At 36.3% G+C, this 23,560-nt stretch overlaps 1 protein-coding gene across 1 annotated transcript in view; it reads left to right on the plus strand.

The window, feature by feature from the left end:
* Nucleotides 1-21,396, plus strand: part of kcmf1 (potassium channel modulatory factor 1) — a 30,859-nt gene extending 9,463 nt beyond the window's left edge. The window contains exons 2-7 of the mRNA XM_066710744.1: nucleotides 7,608-7,775; nucleotides 12,296-12,435; nucleotides 14,716-14,817; nucleotides 16,505-16,682; nucleotides 18,563-18,845; nucleotides 19,185-21,396. Of these exons, the coding sequence (XP_066566841.1) occupies nucleotides 7,608-7,775; nucleotides 12,296-12,435; nucleotides 14,716-14,817; nucleotides 16,505-16,682; nucleotides 18,563-18,845; nucleotides 19,185-19,446 (1,133 nt within the window). The 3' untranslated portion in view covers nucleotides 19,447-21,396. The remainder of the gene's footprint in view (nucleotides 1-7,607; nucleotides 7,776-12,295; nucleotides 12,436-14,715; nucleotides 14,818-16,504; nucleotides 16,683-18,562; nucleotides 18,846-19,184) is intronic.
* Nucleotides 21,397-23,560: the final 2,164 nt, after the last annotated feature.

Here is a 23,560-nt window from a genome sequence, read left to right on the forward strand (position 1 = left end):
TGGTCTGATGAGTCTCGATTTCTGTTGAGACATTCAGATGGTAGAGTCAGAATTTGGCGTAAACAGAATGAGAACATGGATCCATCATGCCTTGTTACCACTGTGCAGGCTGGTGGTGGTGGTGTAATGGTGTGGGGGATGTTTTCTTGGCACACTTTAGGCCCCTTAGTGCCAATTGGGCATCGTTTAAATGCACGGCCTACCTGAGCATTGTTTCTGACCATGTCCATCCCTTTATGACCACCATGTACCCATCCTCTGATGGCTACTTCCAGCAGGATAATGCACCATGTCACAAAGGTCGAATCATTTCAAATTGGTTTCTTGAACATGACAATGAGTTCACTGTACTAAACTGGCCCCCACAGTCACCAGATCTCAACCCAATAGAGCATCTTTGGGATGTGGTGGAACGGGAGCTTCGTGCCCTGGATGTGCATCCCACGAATCTCCATCAACTGCAAGATGCTATCCTATCAATATGGGCCAACATTTCTAAAGAATGCTTTCAGCACCTTGTTGAATCAATGCCACGTAGAATTAAGGCAGTTCTGAAGGCGAAAGGGGGTCAAACACAGTATTAGTATGGTGTTCCTAATAATCCTTTAGGTGAGTGTATATATATATATATATATCGCATAACACACACAATAGTAATCACACACCACTTGCACTGTTATATATTGAATTCTGCATATATTTACCATGACAGCCTGCATGTAGTATTTGTTAGTCTTGCATATTTAATGATTAAATAAAGATTTGTTGTTTAAATGTCTTTGGTCTTATTTTGTAGATTGGATAAAAACAAGGCATATCGAGGTATATATTGTGTATCGCCCAAACTTCCAAAAAAATAATAATATCGAGATATCATTTTAAAGTCATATCACCCAGCCCTAACCAGTCCTTAATATTTTAGAGGGTAGCCCAGATCGGCTGTATTTCTTTATTCATTCATTTATCTTGTAAATGGACACACGTTAACTAAATCGTGTTCACCTTCATGCTGATTGTCTCCGCGGGGCTGTTATACATCAGACTGCAGATATTTATTTTGTTGAGGAAAAAGGACTCATGCATATTTTTATGTTGAAAAAAGATTTTATCATTATAATTGTTTTGAATGTTCTACATCAGATTTGTGAAATGATCCACTGTTTGGCAAGTGTTTGTCATGTTCTGATCATAAAGAATAGTTTACAACCACAGTTAACAGTCTGGTTTCTTCAGCTTCCACTCAGGAGCAAAAATCAGCCTTTAAACTTGAAATAAATAATGATTTGACATTTATCGTGATAATTACCGATATCGACTGATATATATTTTTTAATTGTGATAACATTTTTGGCTCATTGCCCAGCCCTAGTGTGGAGTAAGGTTGTTGAAGGGGTGCAGGATATAATTTCAATATTTGGAAAATCTAAAATGAGGAAGAAATACAATCTGCAGCCCCAACACCTAAATCTCACCTAGATCCATGAATAGACTGGAAAGATGCTGTTGCCAAAAGTAAATGAAAGTAATCTTAATAATAATAATAATAATCACATAGGGTTCTTCTGCAGAAACTTTTTAACTTGCATTAAAACAAATAAATATTTGGTGTAGGTGCTGTAATTAACTGATATTTGAGGCAGCGCTGAGTAATTCTTCCAAGAATTCCTTATTGCCTGCAATTTTTATAGATGTGATTTCTGGAGTTTAGATGTTATCCCAAAAATTCTCACCCATTCTACTTTGTTTCCTCCCAAGTCATGATTTCACCCAAATCAGGCAACCCTCATTCTAATTGTTTTTGGAGTTCTCTTTGTAGCAGATCCTTCTTTATTTATTTTGTATCTTGATCTTGTATTGGCAGATAATTGATTCACTGAATGAAAGTACAACAAAGATTGCTGCTCTATGAATGGGCACACAGACAGACAAGCAAGCACCCCTGGGTTTAATACGGAAAACATGTCAAAATTATTGCATTGCATGTTTGATTCCAAGCGCAGATATTTTGTTGTACTTTTTTATTGTTGTATTTTTAAGGTATTAAATGTTTACTTTTATGGAAACGATCCATTTCCATTTCCATTTTGTGGTAAATGCAGATTTATGCCCAAAATGGTCACAACAAAACAAGTAAAAATTGTACCATTCATAAACCAGGTGTTCTATATTATATACCTAATTTATAATCTTTAGAAATCTACAGGCAGTCCTCACACTAAAAGCAGGTTACCTCCTGGGAAAAGGCACTAAGTCCAGATGTAAGTTAAACCGGATAACCGGGGGTGGATTAAATTGGACTTGCAGGAAGCTTTCAGCTTTGTTCTAGACAACTCAGTCTGATTTGTGTAGCCAAAGCTTCCTGATGGGTTCTTTAGGTCTTATGCTCTGTTGGAGGGTTGCTTAGAACAGTCATAGTTGGGTCCTTTAGGCTGACTGTGATGTTGCAGACCTTCTGCATATCTTTCCAGCTGCTGATATGGGCTGCAATCTCAAACTGGGCCTGGTAATCCTCACAGCATGTCTGGCAATTGAAGTTAGTAGGCTTCTGGAGTCTGGTACCAACATCAATACAGCTACCCAGTTACTCTGCAAATTCTATTAAAACAACCAAAAAGCACAATACATTAAATGCAGACCTACATATTGTTGATAATATACTAATTAAGATATACTATTTAATGTGCAAAATATGAAAATGTTTATGAAAGTTTCACTTAAAATCACTTAAAAATATTTTTCTAGAATATTCAACACCACAGTTCTGAAGTGCATGTGGCAGACTTGGTATTACATCCTCGTTGTAGCTTTTGAATGTTTAGTAACATTTTTGTAAGGAACATTACTTAATGTTGAAATTAGAAAGATCTGTTTGCAGTCAGTGTTGCATGTGTACATGTTACTGGGCCACACTGGCTGTTTGGGGAAATTCTTAGTTATATTGACCAATAAGAAAAAATGTTAAGCGTTATTGCAAGTAACAAATGTTCTGTAAAAGCATAGGAAGGAACAATGTATATAAGTGATCTCCAACCCTGGTCCTGGAGAGCCCCAATCAACTTCATCTTATAGGTCACCATCAATCACCAATTTCTTAATACTGGGAACACATGGGAGTTATTAATCAAATAAGCAACTCAGCCAAGGGATTTCTTGACTCCAGGGGCTGAAGGGATTCAGATGATTGTTCCAATGGTTTCTTAATAACTGAATTGACTAAATCTCCTGCTTAATTGTTTTGAATTAAATACTTTCAGCTGTTTATAAATTGGTGATAGAAGGGTGATCTCTAAAACCTGCTGAATAGGGGGTCTCCAGGACCAGGGTTGGAGACCACTGGATGTATAGGTTACTAGCAACCTTTTGGGATGTAGAGTCTAGTATTGGAAAATACAGATATCTGCAAAATTCAATAAATGTATGGTTATTTTACATTGTGGTTTTTACTAGTTTACAGTTAGCTTCAAAATAAGAGGTAATGCTTGTATGATAAAGTTCCATATAATGTTATTCATAAATGTAGTATTAACATTGGAATTACCATTAATTTTGTAACAAAAGTCAGCGCTTAATTTTTTATTCTCCAGTGGAATATTGGTCTCCGCACAGATTTCAACAACATTTTCAACAAACTACCATTTGGCAATTGGCATAGAGTTCATTCCACAGGTATTTCAACTATATTCTATTCATTTGGAAAACTTACAATCACATACTGAATCACAAATGCAACAAGATACAAGATATCCTCAACAAAGCTATAGGATGTTTTTTAAATAAATATACCTTTCATAACAGACTTAATGAGGATCACACAATTGTTTTTATTAGTTTAATCTTCAGGGTGCACTGATTGCCTATCTATAGTTAGTAATATAAAAGCAATTACTATCTGTGATTAAAGTACAGATATAAGATTATATGATGTGGTCTGCCTCAGGATAATTTTTAAAGTGTCTAGGTGTGCCTTCCGTAACAAAATATTGAGAACCACTGGCATAATCTAGGCTATATCATCTATGACCTGAATTGGATGTATTCAACCTGTAGTTCCGCTTTCTTTTGCATTTGTATCTCGGAAATGAACCCAAATTCATTACATAGAATGAAATGAAATAGTGTGACTATTTTCTGACCTTGGATTATCATATTTTGGTACATTTCTAACCACCTTCCCCACAATTATAAAATGTTTTTGATTTTGCTTTTAGTAGTTAATCTTATTTCTTTATTTGAAATCTATTTGCTTTCATAACATTTAAATGTAGTTCAATAGTCATTTATGCCATGATGCATTCAAGTGTCTTTAAAATTGTTAAATAATTGTTTATATAGTTACTAATGTACACTCACCTAAAGGATTATTAGGAACACCTGTTCAATTTCTCATTAATGCAATTATCTAACCAACCAATCACATGGCAGTTGCTTCAATGCATTTAGGGGTGTGGTCCTGGTCAAGACAATCTCCTGAACTCCAAACTGAATGTCTGAATGGGAAAGAAAGGTGATTTAAGCAATTTTGAGCGTGGCATGGTTGTTGGTGCCAGACGGGCCGGTCTGAGTATTTCACAATCTGCTCAGTTACTGGGATTTTCACGCACAACCATTTCTAGGGTTTACAAAGAATGGTGTGAAAAGGGAAAAACATCCAGTATGCGGCAGTCCTGTGGGCGAAAATGCCTTGTTGATGCTAGAGGTCACAGGAGAATGGGCCGACTGATTCAAGCTGATAGAAGAGCAACTTTGACTGAAATAACCACTCGTTACAACCGAGGTATGCAGCAAAGCATTTGTGAAGCCACAACACGTACAACCTTGAGGCGGATGGGCTACAACAGCAGAAGACCCCACCGGGTACCACTCATCTCCACTACAAATAGGAAAAAGAGGCTACAATTTGCACAAGCTCACCAAAATTGGACAGTTGAAGACTGGAAAAATGTTGCCTGGTCTGATGAGTCTCGATTTCTGTTGAGACATTCAGATGGTAGAGTCAGAATTTGGCGTAAACAGAATGAGAACATGGATCCATCATGCCTTGTTACCACTGTGCAGGCTGGTGGTGGTGGTGTAATGGTGTGGGGGATGTTTTCTTGGCACACTATAGGCCCCTTAGTGCCAATTGGGCATGGTTTAAATGCCACAGCCTACCTGAGCATTGTTTCTGACCATGTCCATCCCTTTATGACCACCATGTACCCATCCTCTGATGGCTACTTCCAGCAGGATAATGCACCATGTCACAAAGGTCGAATCATTTCAAATTGGTTTCTTGAACATGACAATGAGTTCACTGTACTAAACTGGCCCCCACAGTCACCAGATCTCAACCCAATAGAGCATCTTTGGGATGTGGTGGAACGGGAGCTTCGTGCCCTGGATGTGCATCCCACAAATCTCCATCAACTGCAAGATGCTATCCTATCAATATGGGCCAACATTTCTAAAGAATGCTTTCAGCACCTTGTTGAATCAATGCCACGTAGAATTAAGGCAGTTCTGAAGGCGAAAGGGGGTCAAACACAGTATTAGTATGGTGTTCCTAATAATCCTTTAGGTGAGTGTATATAAAAAGTCTGTTTATAGAATATTGTCCCCCTTTATTAAGTTTTAATTTTAATTCTATTCTATATTCTATTGTCACATTAGAACCTTTAGAGATTGCAGCCCATAGTTTTTAATCTATGACAAGTCTAGTTTTAGTCAAAGCTTTTGTGGATTTTTGCATATTAGCCAATGTTTTAACATGCATATATATTGTAATGTGATGACGCATCATTAATCTGATATAAAATAGGTCTAGGCTAAACATGTTCAATTCTTGAAAAAAATTACGTTCTCGTGACCTTATAAAGCTTGGAATATTCAATAGTTTTGTCTCCTTCATTCCTCTGGAGTGATTTAAAATGGGTTACAAGTACTAGATTCCTTTTTTGTAATCAAGATATTTTTCAAAACTATAGAAAAGTATTAACATGACCTATATCGTTCAAGGCAGTAGAATTGCTTTCTTGCTCAATATATAGACACTGACCTTTTTGTAAAGGCAATCTGCAGCAGCCATGAACACTGCTAGCTGGTTTGTGGAAAACTGTCTTAAGCTTTATGCACAATTATGCATTTTTAATCTATTTAAAAAATATATACTTTCTACTGGTAATTTCCCCCCCCTCCCCACGTTGTTTTATTTTACAATCCATCAATAGTTGTTCTTTTTCTTTGAATCCATTGCATTTTAATTGTTTTGATACTTGACATTTACAGACTACAACTGGAGGGCCTCTTGAATGATACAAAAGCCTTTATTTGGATCAGTAATATAGATCTGCTACATTAGGAATCCTAATCTATTGAAACCATCCAAGGTTTCAGATCACAATTACTGTTTCTATATACCTTCTGAGACAATAGCCATTTAATCTAGACATGTCTGAAGCTGTCACACATTGTCATGCTCAATCAGATGTCTCTTATAGTTGTATGCTTTTGCAATACATTTATAACAAAAGTAAGAGATGAGGCTGCCTTCAAAGTGGAAACAAACTGCTTAGCCCAAGTAAACTACAGAAATAATGTTTTAATTTCTTCTTTGCAGGACCATTTTATTGTCACACATTCTGCAGTTTTGTAGTAAAAGTAAAAAGCATATTAGAAGATACGTTTTCAACTAGCAAGATGTCAATTAATAAATTTTAGCAGTCAGACTTGAAAGCTAGTCCTAAGCAAATAATTAAAATGAGTGTTTTAACCATTCATTCACAAATGGAAAATAAAATCAGGCAGTTAGACTTATTTTATTTATATATTTAGAAAGCACTGAGACTGTGAAGCACCATTAGGCTTAGGAAAAATAATCATCTTGCGTTCGTAACATGCCACAAAGATTCCTGCATGAAACGGTAAAAATAATAGTAGGCATTAGACATAATCACATTCTAAATTATAATGCAGTACATGTTTGTTTCTTGTTACGCTGTTGAACTTTGCATAATACACGCATATTATATAACATTTAAAAGGTAGATTTTATTAATACAGGGTCATTCCATGTAAATTCAACCAGAGCGTCAAGATTTTGCTTTTGCTTATTTTTGTATAGTAGAAGTTACTGGTCAGGTATCAAACCAGGCTGGATATTTAAGCTCTGTTGAATATTTGGAATACATATTTTTCTAGGTTGGAGGGGTTAGTCAATCTAGAAATATAAAATTTCAAGTTAGGTCTTCTGTAGAATTATTGTGAAACCGGAATCCAACTTAGTTGCACACTCATATTAATCCCCATTCTCTGAGTTATACTTTTGTCATGTCATATCTGTGACATGCACACTAAAGCAAAACTTATGATTCTGAAAGCAATATTCATGTGGCACCTGCAAAGTAGATAAAACTGAAAATTAGCAATATATATATTTTTTATCGCTATAAGGAATGCAGTCCCTTGGTTTATTCCTTCAAACAAGATGTTATGATTCAGATTTGAGACACTGCATGTCTGTTGTAGGCCTATGGATGCATATGTTATTACAGAGTTTAGATATGATCTATATATTGAGATTTTTAAGCTTCTGAATGTATGCTAACTGGTTTCTTTGTTTTGTTTTGCAGGTGTCAGCTGTGATGCATGTTTAAAAGGAAACTTTAGAGGTCGCAGATACAAGTGTTTAATTTGCTACGACTACGACTTGTGTGCATCGTGTTACGAGAGCGGAGCAACCACCACAAGACACACAACAGAGCATCCTATGCAGTGTATATTAACAAGAGTAGATTTTGGTAGGTATCCAGATGTTTGTGCCTTTAATTTAGAGACCTCTTGGTAAATTGTCTGCATGTATAATCATTTCAGTCCAACTTTTCTACCACATTTAAATATGTATTTTGTCTGGTGCAGAATTAAACCAGCCATAATGTAAATTACTTTGTTTTGAAAGCAAACGCACCCAGAAATAGATCTCTAAATTGTAGTTGCATTCATATTATGCAAGTACCTAGATGTTTGTTGAGTAGATCAGAAAGACCTCAGTAAAGCATGATTAATTCTTCACAGGCCCTTCCTAAAGAGAGTGTTTGGAAGATGGCAGCAATGGTTAGATTAAAGACACAGACAAGCTAGTCATCTCCACCAATTTAACATTGAAACTCCTGTCCATGCTTAAGCATGGCATTATGGATTGCAAGGAACTCCAGTGGCTGACAGCACATCAGTAAGAGTGCTTGGCAGGCCAAGTGAAAACAGAAATAACCCATATTTTGGTAAAGAAGGGTGTCTCTAATGAAATCCAGTTGCAATGTGAAAATTGCACTTGTTATAAAAGCTTTTGGAAAATGAAATGAGGCAAGATTTATATTCCATAAATAGAGGGGAAATTGCAACTAGAACTCCTTGCAAGCAATAATGTTACACTTCAGCATGATTGGAAGAAAAGGGGAGGTGCCCATCTTGTCTATATAGATCAGTGGTGAGCAACCTAAATTAATCAGTGAGCGCAGGTCTGGGTGTCAAATAACTGCCTGGGCCACAAGACCCCTTTTACCACAATTACAAGCCACAAATGCTACATTTTAATTAAAAAAATATCAATATAATGCAATTAATACATATCAACTATGTACATGCATATTAAAGGAGTAACACATTGATGCAAAATAAGCAGTTATCTTAAATATACTACTTTATTCTTTTATTTTTTGGGGGTTGGCGGGGGCGGTGCTCATGCAAGTGGATGCTCTTAGTGCTGCATGCAGCCTGCGCACCGCAACATTCCCTCCACTGATAAAAATTGTTTGGTTGTTTTTCAAGCACATAGCATAATACTGCTAATGAAGACACTTTAATTAATCTAAAGCAGTGAAATTGCAGGGCAGAAATGTCTGCTTTTTATAGTACCTTTTTCCCCCAAATACAATTAGGAGGGGACCCACCTCATCCACCACTGTAATGTAGCATTCACCTGGGTGAATCCCAGTCTAGGTTAAGCTCAACAATTGTATTGTTAAATGGTCAAATTACCTGTCTTTTGAGAATACAAATGTGAAGTACCAGGACTTTGAGAACTTTCAACCTTTGTCAGGAAAGGGGATTGTGTGAAACTACTGGAATGCATAAGGTAGTCTCTAATGTAAATGTCACATCAGACAGCTGTACCAACAGTGGACTATGACAATTTGACATGCAAACTGTTACATCTGAATTATTGCTATAAATACAATTCTAATTTCCTTAAAGTATGTGAAAGATAATGAGGATCGTTTACATGTTTAATCCAACATCACTTTGCAGGACAGCTTTCTACCATCTTTATCTTTAGGCATTTTAAATTATCTTAGGAATTTTGACATTCTGATTTATTTTTGGTTTGTTTTTGGTTTGTTTGTCATGTTCTCAACTGTGCTTATGTAAGTTTTGGGATTTTATCACTTGTAGGTATTAACTTGTAGCAGTTTTGTATTCAGCAGTCTTAGTGCCTGTCCTTGTGCAGGTGCAGTTCCAGAAATTGGGACCTTAAAATAACATTGTGAAATACCTGGCTCAGACTTATAAATTCAAATATTAAATAGTATATTGGGAGAAATAAAATTTAACAAATTATTCATCCAGAGACAATTGTATTTTACTTGGAGACATCTCTTAAATTCTCTAGAAAACTAACAAGTGGCCATATCGAATACTCCATGCAAGCACAGTTCATGGTTTTATATGCATTTTGGGGGTTGCTGTGTCACTTAGCAAGATTATTTACTACAATTTTCATACATTTAGCAACCTTTGATTGGATATTGTTTGAATGCTTGTACCATACCTGTTACATGTCTACAAATAATATACTAGTTTAGAAAGCTTTTCAAATATATATTCAATATTACATTTCTGTCAGAGAAGCCTGCAATATTTGTAGTGACAGTTACTCAATGTTATGGGCACATTGTAATTGTTCAGTGCACTTTTTGTGTACAAATAACCTCATTTTACGGCAATAGTGTGACTGTCCTTTTATCATACCCTGCACAATTTAGCATCGCTTCACCTGGCTGTAATTTATCATTTTCAAATTTTGAAATTGTTGATATATGAACACAGATTAATCTCAGACATTGAATTTTGCACGTTTGCAAGTCAATGTTGGTTTCACGGTGGCATGCCTGACCAGTTTTCTGCTTGTCCAGTTGCTCAGTTAGGTAGGGAGACCAGATCTGGGTAGTGGCTGGGTGGTATTAAGCAGATTCCACTTCTTAATGATGGTATTCACTGTATTAAGTAATTTAAAAGTAAATCTTCGAAAACAATCTCCTGATCCGTGTTTCTCTATAACCCCATTCACACTGAAAAAATTGCCGGCAATTTTGCCGGCAACGTTTCTGTGTGAATGTAGCAGGAAAATGATTGCCGGCAAATTCAGCGTGTCCTTGCGTGTCGACTCTGTAACCAATCAGAATAGGGGCGCATTTTTGCAACCACAACACGACAAGGTTGAGCCACCTTTGAACAAGAACTTGTGACTGTAACGAGAAATGGACCGGGTTCTTAGAAATGGTGGATGTTGAAGTGTTATTGATGAACCAACAGTTTGGCGTATGTATTGCTAACTTTTGTCACACGTCAGAAGTTATGTACCAATAAATCGTACAAAATATATTCTCTATACAAGCAAACATGTTACCCCCTCACACTGGGTCCGTTTCAAACTAAATAGTTTGTTTGTTTACTTTGAAACAATGTATCGGTCACTTGCCTTGTGTACAAACGTGCTCAGTTCGTAACTCGGGTTCATTTTTGTGATTCACATCCATGTTTTCTCAGGACTCGGATCATTTTGCAATAATCAAGTGCGCTCGGTTCGTTTTGTATTAATAAAACGCCAGATATTTACATTTTACATGATTAATGCGTATAAGAAATGGCAGCATAACGCATACAATAACACACATGTGACTACATTGTATTGTTTACTGTATATTTCCTATACACGTGTGTAAATTGTAAATTGCATTATGCTTTGAACTGTACTGTAGTTTTGCACTTTGTATTGCTCTTATTTGTAAATTGCCCTGGAAAAGGGCGTCTGCCAATAAATAAATAAATAAATAATGAAGGCAATGAAGTTACTACATGTAGTCTGCATGGTTGGTGTGTTATATCACTATGTGATTGCTGCCTTGAAAATCAGTGTTTAACGGTACATTTACACAAACAGATTTATTTTTAAGTCCAGTTAACCCACTGATTAAGTCAAGAAAGACCATAACACACGATGTAACCAATCAAACTGATCAGGGTTGCTGATCAGGGTTTGAATTATGTAACTTACGTAATTGAGTCTTTTCAGAGTTTCTTTGAAAATATTTTGTATTGCGTTATCAGTGTGAAGTAGGTATGGGTAATTTTATGTGCTATTATAAAACATAAAAAATGTATATTGTAATATAGTCAAATCTGCTTATACTAGGCACCTTGGTAAAGTGAGCTAATGATGCAGTACAATTAATTTTACTTACTTGATTTAGTTTAGGTCAGAGAGTCAATTCAAATGATGTTCATTTCATTCACTGAAACTTGACACTTGAAATGACCCTAGTTTGCTGTTACAGATAGTTTCAGGGCACTTATTCTTTTGATTTTGATTAATTCGGTGGATGTCTTGGAACAGGAAACCACAACAAAGAATCTTGTACTCCTTAGATACAATGAAATTAAATGAACAAGATTACAGGTCTGAAGAACTGAACTGAATAAATGATGTACTTGAAACATTATGTACCATAGCTTAGCAAACTGCAAATTTAAGTAAATCATTTATTTAAAAATAAATATTTGAAAAAGGTTGATTTTAGATTAAACTATTTGAAAAGTACATTTCCTTTACTCCTTTCCCCTTTACTTTTCTTCTGTTTATACCAAATCAATACTCATCCAGAATATTTAGTTTTCCATCCCATCATATATAGAATACATCTGTGCATATGTACTATGCACACATGTATACATATATATCATTTATTTAAATTGAAATATATGTATATAAATTAGTTGTAAGTGTGATTCCAAGTGTTTTGTCCTTTTATTGAACTGTTCATAATCTAAATTATCTACCATTCCAGTTTCTGCTGCTGGGAATACAAATGAAGATGGGTACCTTAGCACACTGTCTTGTGTTAATGTGCTTATTTCTAGCGAAGCCTGTGTTGGAAGAAAACTCTAACCTTTCCATGATACTATAACAAATACTATACTTTTTCTTTTTGGAGTGTTGTGTGACAGATCTTTTAATTGTCTTCCATCTCCTTTCTTCCTTCAGATTTGTATTATGGTGGAGAAGCTTTCTCAGTAGAGCAACCACAGTCTTTTACGTGTCCTTATTGTGGGAAAATGGGGTATACAGAAACTTCCCTACAAGAACACGTTACTTCAGAACATGCAGAAACCTCTACAGAAGTGGTATGTATACTAGGGGAATGGGCCATCCTATTGTGTAGGAATTTACAGTAAAGTACAATTCCCATTTGAATTTAGAATTCATATATATATAAGATGGCATTATAGTAAAATTATGAAATGAAACCAATATGAATGAAACTTTTGGTTTTAGTCTTGGTTCATACACTGTTTTGTTGCTGCTTCGTGAATGTGACCAATACCTGGACTACAGCTTGTACAGTGGCTGTAATTAATTCCACAGGTGAAAGCACATTTAACAATTTGTTGCCTTCAATATGCGTACCTGGTTCAAAATTTTTACCAGCATCCTGTTAAATAATAATGTTGTAGTGCTTAATCAATGCATAGTTAAATACTCTATTTGAAGTCTGATTGTCCTCTGTCAGTCTTTCAACTTTTTAGCAAGACAACAAGGAACTTTTGTTAAATGTTCTTAAATCTCTGCCAGTCAATATTCCATTCAAAGTACTTGTTATACTTTGTAGCTATACTGTTTTAATCTGTATGATTATAACTAAAATACATTGACATTTGTTGACATTGTTTTCTTAGGTCCACCACTCACATGTAAGGCAGATTTTTAAAATGTACTATTTTAATTTGTGTTCTGTAGTGAAAGCTACAAAATGGCAAACATTTCAGAATGGAAAAGTAGCACAGTTATGCAGGACATTTCAAATGTAAATCCTAGGTCTATTTACTGCGCAATCGTTTTCTCGCAAATCTTTATATTTTAAGTTTCAATATAAAGCCTCTCAATTAACTAGTGATTTTCCACACTAAGGCCCTGTGTCCAATAAAGCATTTTGTGCAGCTGAAAATGCCGGGCGCTCTTCTGTAAGCCCCAGCTGGGAGCGCTTGTGAGCGCTTTGCAGGCGCAGCGCTGTTTCAGTGCTATGATACGGAATATCCGCGGAAGTCATGTGTTGAAGTACCTAATGTCGCAGATAGTTTGTGTTGCTAACAAATACACAATGTAAAAATGTGGGCACAAGGTAGAGTAATTGCTCAGGCCCAGGCTCTGGATGAACGGAAGGCTGAAGCGCGTAGAGAGAGGACAGACGAACAGTCGGTGTGGTGTTTGTCCCGCCCCTCCTCCGCTGTGATTGGACGGCTGGGTACAAAGTGACAGTGACGAGGGCTGCGTTTTACCCAAACTTACCAAAGCGTTTTTTCCTGAGGTCGGCGTGTTTATCAATTGTTTGCAATGGCAGCGCCACGTTTTTAACGCACCGGCAGCGGGACGTGGCGCTGAGCGTCTTTTTCACGCTGAGCGTTTTTTTCTGGTCGTCTGTCCTCTCTCTCTCCGCGCTTCAGTCTTCCCTCTGCCTTGTGCCGACATTGTACAGTCAGTATTTGTTAGCAACACAAACTACCTGCGACATCAGGCACTTCAACACATGACTTGCACTGAAACAGCGCTGCGCCTCCAGAGCTCTGAAGCCTCGCAGCCGGCGCTTTCAGCTGCGGAAAACGCTTTGGTGGACACACGGCCTTAAGTATCTTGATGCAATTTTTGCTTGTTCTGTGCTTAATTCAGCCATTATCATTTGTGTTACAGGTGAATACATTTTACTCTATTACAAAAAACATAATTAATCTGTAAGCTTCGATTCAGTTAAATGCATTTATTAATATAGCCTTTACTTTAGGAACATTACCACTTGAAATGTTTGGAGTAACTTTTCAGACACTATAGCTTGCTGTACTTTACAGTTTACTGTATACAAATCAAGTACAGTACTCAAGATAGTCCACTAGATGGCACTATCATTGCTGACAAGGGCGTCTGCTAAGAAATACATAGTAAATGTATATTTTTGCTTGCATTTTTATGGGCTAAATTGGCTAATTATTACTTGGCAGAAGTGTTAATTCCTTCATTCCAATTAAAATGGGTTTTTGACTTTATGCACTTATCACAATCTTCTGTATTATGCCAGAAGAGTTATATGTATAAATAACACTTAAAATACATCCACATTCCACTGGACTTTGTTAAATTTAAAGGTACAAATGGTGGTAATATTGAGTCCGTAGAAACAATCTTTTCATTTCCATCTTTCAGGTGGTTTAAGTTGGGAATTGATTATATTCATACTGTTCATGAAGGAAATTTTAACTTTTGAAAGTCTTACCCTTACTTTATGGAAATATTTTTAAATCCTAAAAAGTAGGAAAACGTTTTAAAGTGGAATGTTACTAAAATATAGCAATTTTTAATGTCAAGACTACATTCTGATCTTACCTTTCCCCCCCCCCTTTTATTTTTTATGATAGATCTGTCCAATATGTGCAGCATTACCTGGAGGTGACCCCAATCACGTCACAGATGATTTTGCAGCTCATCTTACACTTGAACACAGAGCACCTAGAGATTTAATATCCTTTGAATTAAGTATATAATTGTTTCAGTAGGGGTGACTGATAGTTGGGCGATAGTTGCAATTGAAGGCTGTGCTCTGCATTGGTACCCTGAAATTGAAGCAGGATATAAAACACTGCATTGAAGCCACCTTAATGTGTTTGTGGTTTTCCTCTGCTTATTACCGGTATGTTTATTTACTGTTACACAGTGTATAGTGTTAGAAAGCTTTTCTGTCTACAGTGAGGAAGCAAGGTCATGTCCCCATGAAGCCATCACCAAATGCCCGATGTTCTGATATGGGCATCATGTTCTTGTGTAAATCTCTTCATTCTAAAGCTCAATTCGACATGATTTATAAATATGCAAATCTGTAAAAACTTCTGTGGTTAAAACTTGCTCTCTGCTTAGATCACCAACACTGGTCTGAAGCTACCTTATTTTAATAGGTGCTTTGTCTGATACAACCTCTCATTTCATAAGAGTAAAGGAGTGTTTCTATACTTAACACTGACTTGGTCTAATTAGGATTATACCTCATTGTTATTCACTGTAAAATGTGAAGGAAAGAGAAGCCTATATTTCAGATGACTGCAGTATTGTTTATTATTGCAAATACAGATTTGCCTGCTTTGAAAACTTAAGTAGTCCGTCATTCACTGAACATGTACTGGAATATATTATTGTCCTCTCGAAGTTTAGTGATTGAGACATGATGTATTCTTAAATGTTTAAACACTGAGGAATCATTCTGGAAAGACTGGGGACACTTTGTATGAATTGTATGAATTTTTTTTAAAGGCGAGGAATATTATGTAATTGTAGTGCATAACAAAACGCCACTGCACAACATAATATAAAGATCCAATAATACATTTAGAATAAAACATGCAAGTCTTATGTCACCTATCAGAAACGACACTTAACAGATGACCATCTGTTTAACCTTTTATAGTATGGCTTCCAAAAGTATTTTTTGGACAATGGCGTCCATGCACATAAGTTTTTTCTCATTAAAACATTTTGATGTAGGAACATTGTAAATCGACAGGATTGTCTTGTTCAATCAATGAGGCTTTGTGTGATTTATTGAGCCTAGCGGTGTTGCAGGAGCCCTTCAAATGCGGAAGGAAGCTGTAACCTTGTAAATATTAATGGAAGGCAGAGCCAATGCATTAGAGGAGAATCCACAGGTTTTATAACTCGGGTTGTTTTGGCAAGATGATACTATCATGCATGGGAAGTCTGGAGCAGCTCCATTAGCAACAGCTAAACAAGTAGAAATTGTTTATTTCAAGAATGTAACAATGCAGGTGATATTGCCATCGGATGAGATGTGGCTACGCTTAAATGTCCTGAAGTACATTAGTTATTTCTTTCATTGTAATATTTTTAAATCTTGGAATATCGACAGGATCTTTCTATTCTGATAAATGATGCTTTGCATCGGGTGTGAAACTGCTATGTAATTCTAACCTGTTTTATCCTAATCATTTTTTACAAGACCGCTATGAACAGTTTTAGTTTCATACACAAAAGCAGTTTCCATCTCGCTGATTCTGAAACTGTGATTGTGTCATCTTCCCCAAGTATAAGGGAAATAGTCTCCTGTACAAGTTATCATATTTGAAAGGCTGACTGCTTGCACAAACGGAACTTAAACATTGCCAGCTGAGATGTTCCTTTCCTTAATGATGTGCTTATGATGAATCCAGTGGTGTTCGACACGTACGTAGGATGTTTCACCCTGGGCGGGGCTTGGGAGGTCCTCGTGCCCGCAGATCAAACATGCACTTTACTAGCAGTTCCACTGGTGGACTCTCATCCTCACAGAGCTCATCATATTCTCCAAGCAATAGGGAAGCCATGGATCCTATAGCTGGTAAGTAAAGAAGAATTCAAGAAAATGAATTGTGTTCAGAAGAACTCCTCCCCATGCGATATGGGAGCATATTGGTGCAAAGCAGAAGTTCACTAAAATAATGTAATAATAATGGTAATCCAGGTCCTTTGATCATAGATATTGATAGTTCTAAGACATTTTTATTATCTGTAAATAGATGGCAAGTTGGCATAGAAGTTGTTTACGTGTTGTTTGTGCATATTTGCCATTTTACAAAATTTCATCATATGTAGTGTATCAGCTCCTGTTGTGGCCCTTGAACAGTGGTGATGTGACAACCTCACTACACAGAAATGCTTCAGCCTACGTTGCCCCCAGTCCCCCATCCTGTAAGATGCCTGTGGCATTCACACACTCATACTTGCATCACTTCCAGTCATTCCATTTTTATGGTGAAATGCAATTATATAGTAAGAGTTGCATTTCTCCAAGAAAATCACTTTTGTAAGATGTTTGACTTGTGCAGATCAATTAATTACAATAGATCAGATACAAACAAGTTCAAAAGATACAAACAACTCTGTATTATGAAACTGCTACACTGACTGTTAATGACTAAAATAATATATACCATTACAGGGTAAGAAACTAACTCAAACTTAGTGCTAGTCCCAAGGACTAGTAGGTTCATAAAACTACTAGTCTCCAGCAATTTTTACTAGTCCTTCATGGAACAGCAGCACGAGCACCTTGAGGAATGCACTAAAAGTTATATGCATGTATAATGTACTTATAATGTAGTATTTGAGTGGAAAATGTGTAAAAGTAAAAATAAAAAAAACTCAATTAGTTTTTTTTATTTTTTATTATTGATTGCACGCCACACACTAATAGTGAACAGTTTTGAAACTTAGAACATGCTTTTTAAAGCCTTAGGTATTGAAATGTATAGTCAGATCTCCATGGAACATGATACACACAGTAACATCCTCTCCATTGGGCAATTCCAGACCCATGTGCTGCATTGTGCATTGAAGCCAGGAAGTATGCGATGTAAACAAACTGCACATGGTTCTTTTCAGTAGAATCTCAGCTACACAGCTTAAAAGACCGCACGTCTTTATCTCAAATTGTTTCTCAGATAATTAATACTTTGTAATTGATGCCCGATTTTTGGGTGGATCCTCCTGAATCGTTCTTGGAGGGTTAACAATATATATTTCTTCCACGGACAAATCTGGGCTGCGCCGGTGGTGAAAGGGAGTCCCGTGGCCCGCTCGATGAAAAGTGCCACTACGTAAAAAATAAATAATTGCACCAAATCAGTCTGATATCCTCAACAATTTGTCGAATGGTGGAAAGTTTACCTATTCACTTATCGAGAAGGGTCTTTTTCCTGACAAATAACGATCAAAATTCCTCAGATTCCACTCGCCATGAGGACTAGTGATAATTTAGGTAGTCCCTCCAAAAATTCACTATCCTTGGGCTATCGGACTAGCATTAGTTTCCAACCCTGCAATTAAATTGGATAAACTGAATGACAAAAGGGACAACCGTTCAATACTGATGTGATTATAACAATTTTAAGTCACTCTGGTTCAGGGTGTCTGCCAAGAAATATATAATAAGTGTCAATATCCTACATCCTACTCCAACCCAACTTCATATATTGGATAGGTTTAGTTATTGAATTTAGTTTTATCAGTCACAAACACCCGTTCGAGAGATGCTCACAATGCCATCCATAGGTTGCCAGTAGGGAATCTTTCAATTTATGATTGAAAAGCAATTTTCTTTTTCCCCCCTCTTTGCCCAATGTTATTTCTGCATGTTGCTTATGGTTTACCAATTTTCAAGTATATATTATATATAGTATATATGCATATTTTATTTTTTATATATATATTGTTTTGCAGAGCTCTTATCTCAGTTGTCAGGGGTGAGGCGCTCAGCGGGGGGGCAGCTGAACTCTTCCGGCCCCTCAGCCTCCCAGTTGCAGCAACTGCAGATGCAGCTTCAGCTGGAGAGACAGCAAGCACAGGCGGCACGGCAACAGCTGGAGTCAGCACGTAACGCAACAAGGCGCACAAACACAAGCAACATCACCACCACCATAACGCAATCCACAGCAACTACAAACACAACCACCACGGAAAACAATCAGCAGGCCACCCATAATTCCCAGTTTCTCCTTACAAGGTGATTTGCTGAAAGAACAGATGTAATGCAAATTAATAATGACCTCTATCATTCCACTGTATGTACAAAAGTGTTACAATTTAAAATAAGTTTCAGTCCAAAAGCCTTAATGATCAATTCTTCTTGTCTAAAGTCTGAGAATTAATTAAAATATTGAAGTGCATGCATGTTATTACTCAACAGATTGATTTGTCCAAACCTGTTTTACATTTCATCAGTAAACAACAAGGCATTTAAGCCTTTTCTTACTGGTTTTAGATTAATCCAAATTAATTATATCAAGGTTTGTATGTAAATGGAATATGAATATTAATTTGTCCTTACTCATGTCCTTTTTAGGTTAAATGATCCGAAGATGTCAGAAGCAGATCGTCAGTCCCTGGAAAGTGAGCGAGCAGATCGCAGTCTGTTTGTACAGGAGCTTCTTCTGTCCACTTTGATGCGGGAAGAAAGTTCCTCCTCGGACGAGGATGAACGGGGGGAATTTGCCGACTTCGGTGCTATGGGATGTGTAGATATTATGCCTTTAGATGTTGCTTTAGAAAACCTAAATTTAAAAGAAAGTAATAAAGGAAACGAGCCTCCGCCACCTCCTCTTTGATGACATCCCACACCGCAGACAATGTCCTCTGTGCTGTAACTGCCAATGAAAGTGGACAACAACTATTTTGGGTTTGTTTTTGGTGATTGTAATTTCAGGTCTGTCACTCTTGTTACATTGTGTACATTCATAAAGGAGTGTGAGAGGAAAAACAAAAACTATACACGCACGCACGCACGCACACACACACACACACATATGCATGCATGCATACATACATACATACAACCAACACTAGTATGTGTATGTATCTATATATACATAGTGTATGTGTATGTGTGTGTGTGTGTGTATATATATATATATAATACACACGCATGCATGTATGTATGTGTGTGTGTGTGTGTATATATAAAATATATATAATATATACACATACATGCATATACGTGTGTGTGTGTATATAGGTGTATATGTATCACACACATATACATACATATATGTGTGTGTGTGTAATATATATAGGAGGTGCGTGTATGTATGTGTACTTGTATGGTTGTGTGTATGTGTATACTTGTTTGTATGCGCATATGTGTGTGTGTGTGTGTGTGTGTGTTTAAAAAAAGATAATCAATTCCACATAACTAATTTTTACTTCTAGCAGGTAAACTTAGGTAGCAGTGCCAGAGGCAGATTCTGCTTCCTGTTCCTTGACATGCAAAAGGCTCTCCTAATAAATACTCCACATTCAAACTGAAGAGGAAACAAAAAATTGAAAACAAAGTCTCTAATGAAGCTGCTGTGTGTATTTATGAATATTAATGAATAAAAACTGCTTGGATGGTTTACCGTAACTACTGCATGAGGTTTTTTGCAGCGTGCATGAGTTTTAATGACCTTGTCATTAAAAACAGAAAAAAAAGGAATCCCAAAGCTTTCTTTTCCTATTTTTTAGGGTTACTTGAAAAATATTTTGAAAGAGATCTAGCAAAAATGAGCAAATTGAGTGAGATTTATATATATATATATATGTATGCGTGTGTTTATATATATATGTGTGTATATATATATACGTGTATATATATATATATATGTGTGTGTGTGCGCGTGTGTATATGTGTATATATATATATATGTTTGTGTGTGTGTGTGTATATATATATTTATATACACTTTTTTTTTTTTAAACCTGCAGTAGCTTAAAGAGAAACAATGCAAAGTGTTCATTACGGCATGTTTCTAAGCCAAGCTTCTGTGTCTTTACTTCAGTGTATCATTGCTGTCTGTGACTGCTTTTCTCCGTTAGTCCTCAATGTATATCACTCAAGACTGCTGCTCATCAGCTGGAGATCTATTTTTCTGGGGGGGGGGAGGCACGAATGGTTGACTTGAGGAGGTTGCGGGGGGGTGGGGAATAAAACACTTTAAAGACCCTAGAAGAAACTCTAAGCATTTGGAAAAACTAAAAATTCTTGCTTCTCATATTTTTCCTATATTGTGATTGTTTTAGTGATATCAAGCTGTTTGAACACCAGGTGTAGTTTTACTCATTTATGCACTGTACAGAGAGACCTCTGCATTATATTAATCTTTTTTTTTTTTTTTTTAAATATATATTTCCTGAATCCCTGCCTCTCCCCCAAATGCATAAACACATATTTTGTAGCTCTGTATTGTGGAGATCCCCCCCCCCATATCAGGAGAGCCTGAGATTTACATTTACACACAGACTTTTTTTCTCATATAATTTTACTTTCTGCTAACATTAGCACCTTTTATTTATTCTGATTTTTTTTTTTTATCTCTGAAATTACTTTTTTTTTTTTAAGCCTTTTGATGGAGTCATGCCACCTACATGCCTATACTATTAATCCTTTATGTAAAATACAATGAGATGTATATTGAATTTGTGCGTAAACTTTCATAATGGTTCTAGGACAGGGGCGGACTTTTTTTTATGTAAATTTAGAATTCAACAATAAAAACTGCGCACAGCTTTTGATGAACATATCACAAGACCTGTTATCGTATTTCTCACCGTGTCTGTTTTGCTATTCCATTTTTATTAGTCTCTGAAGTCATGCCATATGGGTTTGCTAAGGAAGTTGCCAGTTGAGACCTCTGCTCTTTTCACAGCTGGTTAGTGTTATTGCCTAAAATTAAATTTTAAGAAAATAGCTGAAGGTTTGGTAATTGGATGACTGGAATTTTGTCTAGGCCAATAGTTTATTAATACTACTACTACTACTACTACTATAATGATTAGTATTTACCCAAAATAAGCTCAGGTTAGGTGTTAGGTAAACAATAGTGTTCCCAATATGTTTTGTGCTGATTAAATATATTTTGAATAAACTGACCACGTAAGCCATATCATCTAAAACATTTAAAGCCTTCCATTTCCCTTACAATTACTGTAAAGGGATATCTGTTAACTGTCTCTGCTACCTTGAAAGGCAATTCTCTAGTTCAGGAACAAATTAAATTGTATTTTTACTTTCACAGAACATTTTATTTAGGGTCTCTTCAGGGACCCAAATATTTGTTTGTACAATATTGGCTGGCTTCACAGACCTTGATTAGGACTACTCAATATAAAACATATAAAAAAAACATGAAGCAGTCTAACACTAGTGCTAATTTGCTTCTGTGAAACCAGCCCAATGTGGTATAGATCGATGTTTTTTTTTCCCCTTTCAATAATAGTTTTTAGTATATATAGCTTTGGTGAGTTGCATTTGATGAGAGTAAAACAATAGTGTTACTGGTGTAGTCACAGATGTATGGGATTGATTAGGCTATATACTTTATTGCATTACTGTTGTACAATATGAACTTTCGCTGGCACATTTTGAAATTTTATATTAATATGAGGAATACATTGAATAAATTGATGTAAAAAGTGCTGAAAAGGATGGGCACCTTCTAGGTTCTACTTCAAGATCATTCTTCAACTGCAGTTTCACAAGGCGCTCTTGGGAAACAGGAGGATCCATGGATATTGGCTGTGATTTGTCGGGAGATCTTGACATCTCAAGTACTGTCACAATCGGGAAACGACCCACTGATCTGGAAGGACACACTGTCATCAGCAGATACACATACATAACTATTTTCATATACAATGCAATCTAACTACATTATTAACTTGAGAAGCATACACAGTGCTCACATATCAATAATAGAAACGGAAAAGCTTACTGTAATTTACGTGAAGCATGTAGCTTCAACTGGTTCACTTCTTTAATGTGATGCATATTTCAGCTCCGATTACACACTTTTCTTTGTTTGAGAACTTACTACTGAAAGTGTTGGGACAAGAACAATGCCCCCAGTATTGCAGATTCCTTAATACTGCGTTTATTCAAGGTGATGTGTCCGACAAATTTACTTTATTTTAATATTAAACAATTGATCGCGAGTCTTGAGTGAACACGTGATAATGAGATCCATTCGGATGTAAAGACATGCAAACAATGTGGCACTATGGGCAAGACTTGTATAGGCTATGCATGAAGAGAGGGGGACTCAATCGACCTTAAAAATATGTATTCATTAGTTAATACTATGCAATTATTTAAAGCATTATCGGGTACTCTGTTTCTACTGACATATTCAAGCCAAGCTGGTAAGTGCTGCACCACTGTAGTATGTCTCCCCAAAACCAAAACCAAACTCGACGTCTGATGTTAGTGTGCTACAGTCTTCGTGCCAAGCAGGGACACGAGTGTTCAATTCATGTAATCATTGCTTTGCATCCGTCGGTTTACTGTCCAGTGGTGATTTGGATTAAACAAAAGTTGAGGCACTAGAAGATTAGTTTGTGGTGTTCTATGTTAATTGTCTGCTTTAAAATCATAAGCTTTTTGACTTTTTTTTCTTTATTTCTTTTGTGTTGAATCTGGTGCATGAGAGGTGTTAATTTGCGCTATTAAATCAGTTTTTGGGGGTTATCAGAATTTGTAGATATTCATTGAATTCCTAAAAGAAGCTAAAGGCAGATCTCCCCTCCAACTGTTTTTCATCTTCAGTTTTGTTTGCTGGATATAACTCTACCTACAGATTATTTGATGGGAACCCTGAAAACATCTCTTTGTTGCAGACCTATGTTATTATGTAATCATTCACAGATAGCTGTTTTTATAATAAAATAATATTCATTGTAATTGCTCTG

The sequence above is a fragment of the Amia ocellicauda genome, chromosome 8 (genome assembly GCF_036373705.1).
Source record: "Amia ocellicauda isolate fAmiCal2 chromosome 8, fAmiCal2.hap1, whole genome shotgun sequence".
In the NCBI taxonomy this organism is placed as follows: domain Eukaryota; kingdom Metazoa; phylum Chordata; class Actinopteri; order Amiiformes; family Amiidae; genus Amia; species Amia ocellicauda.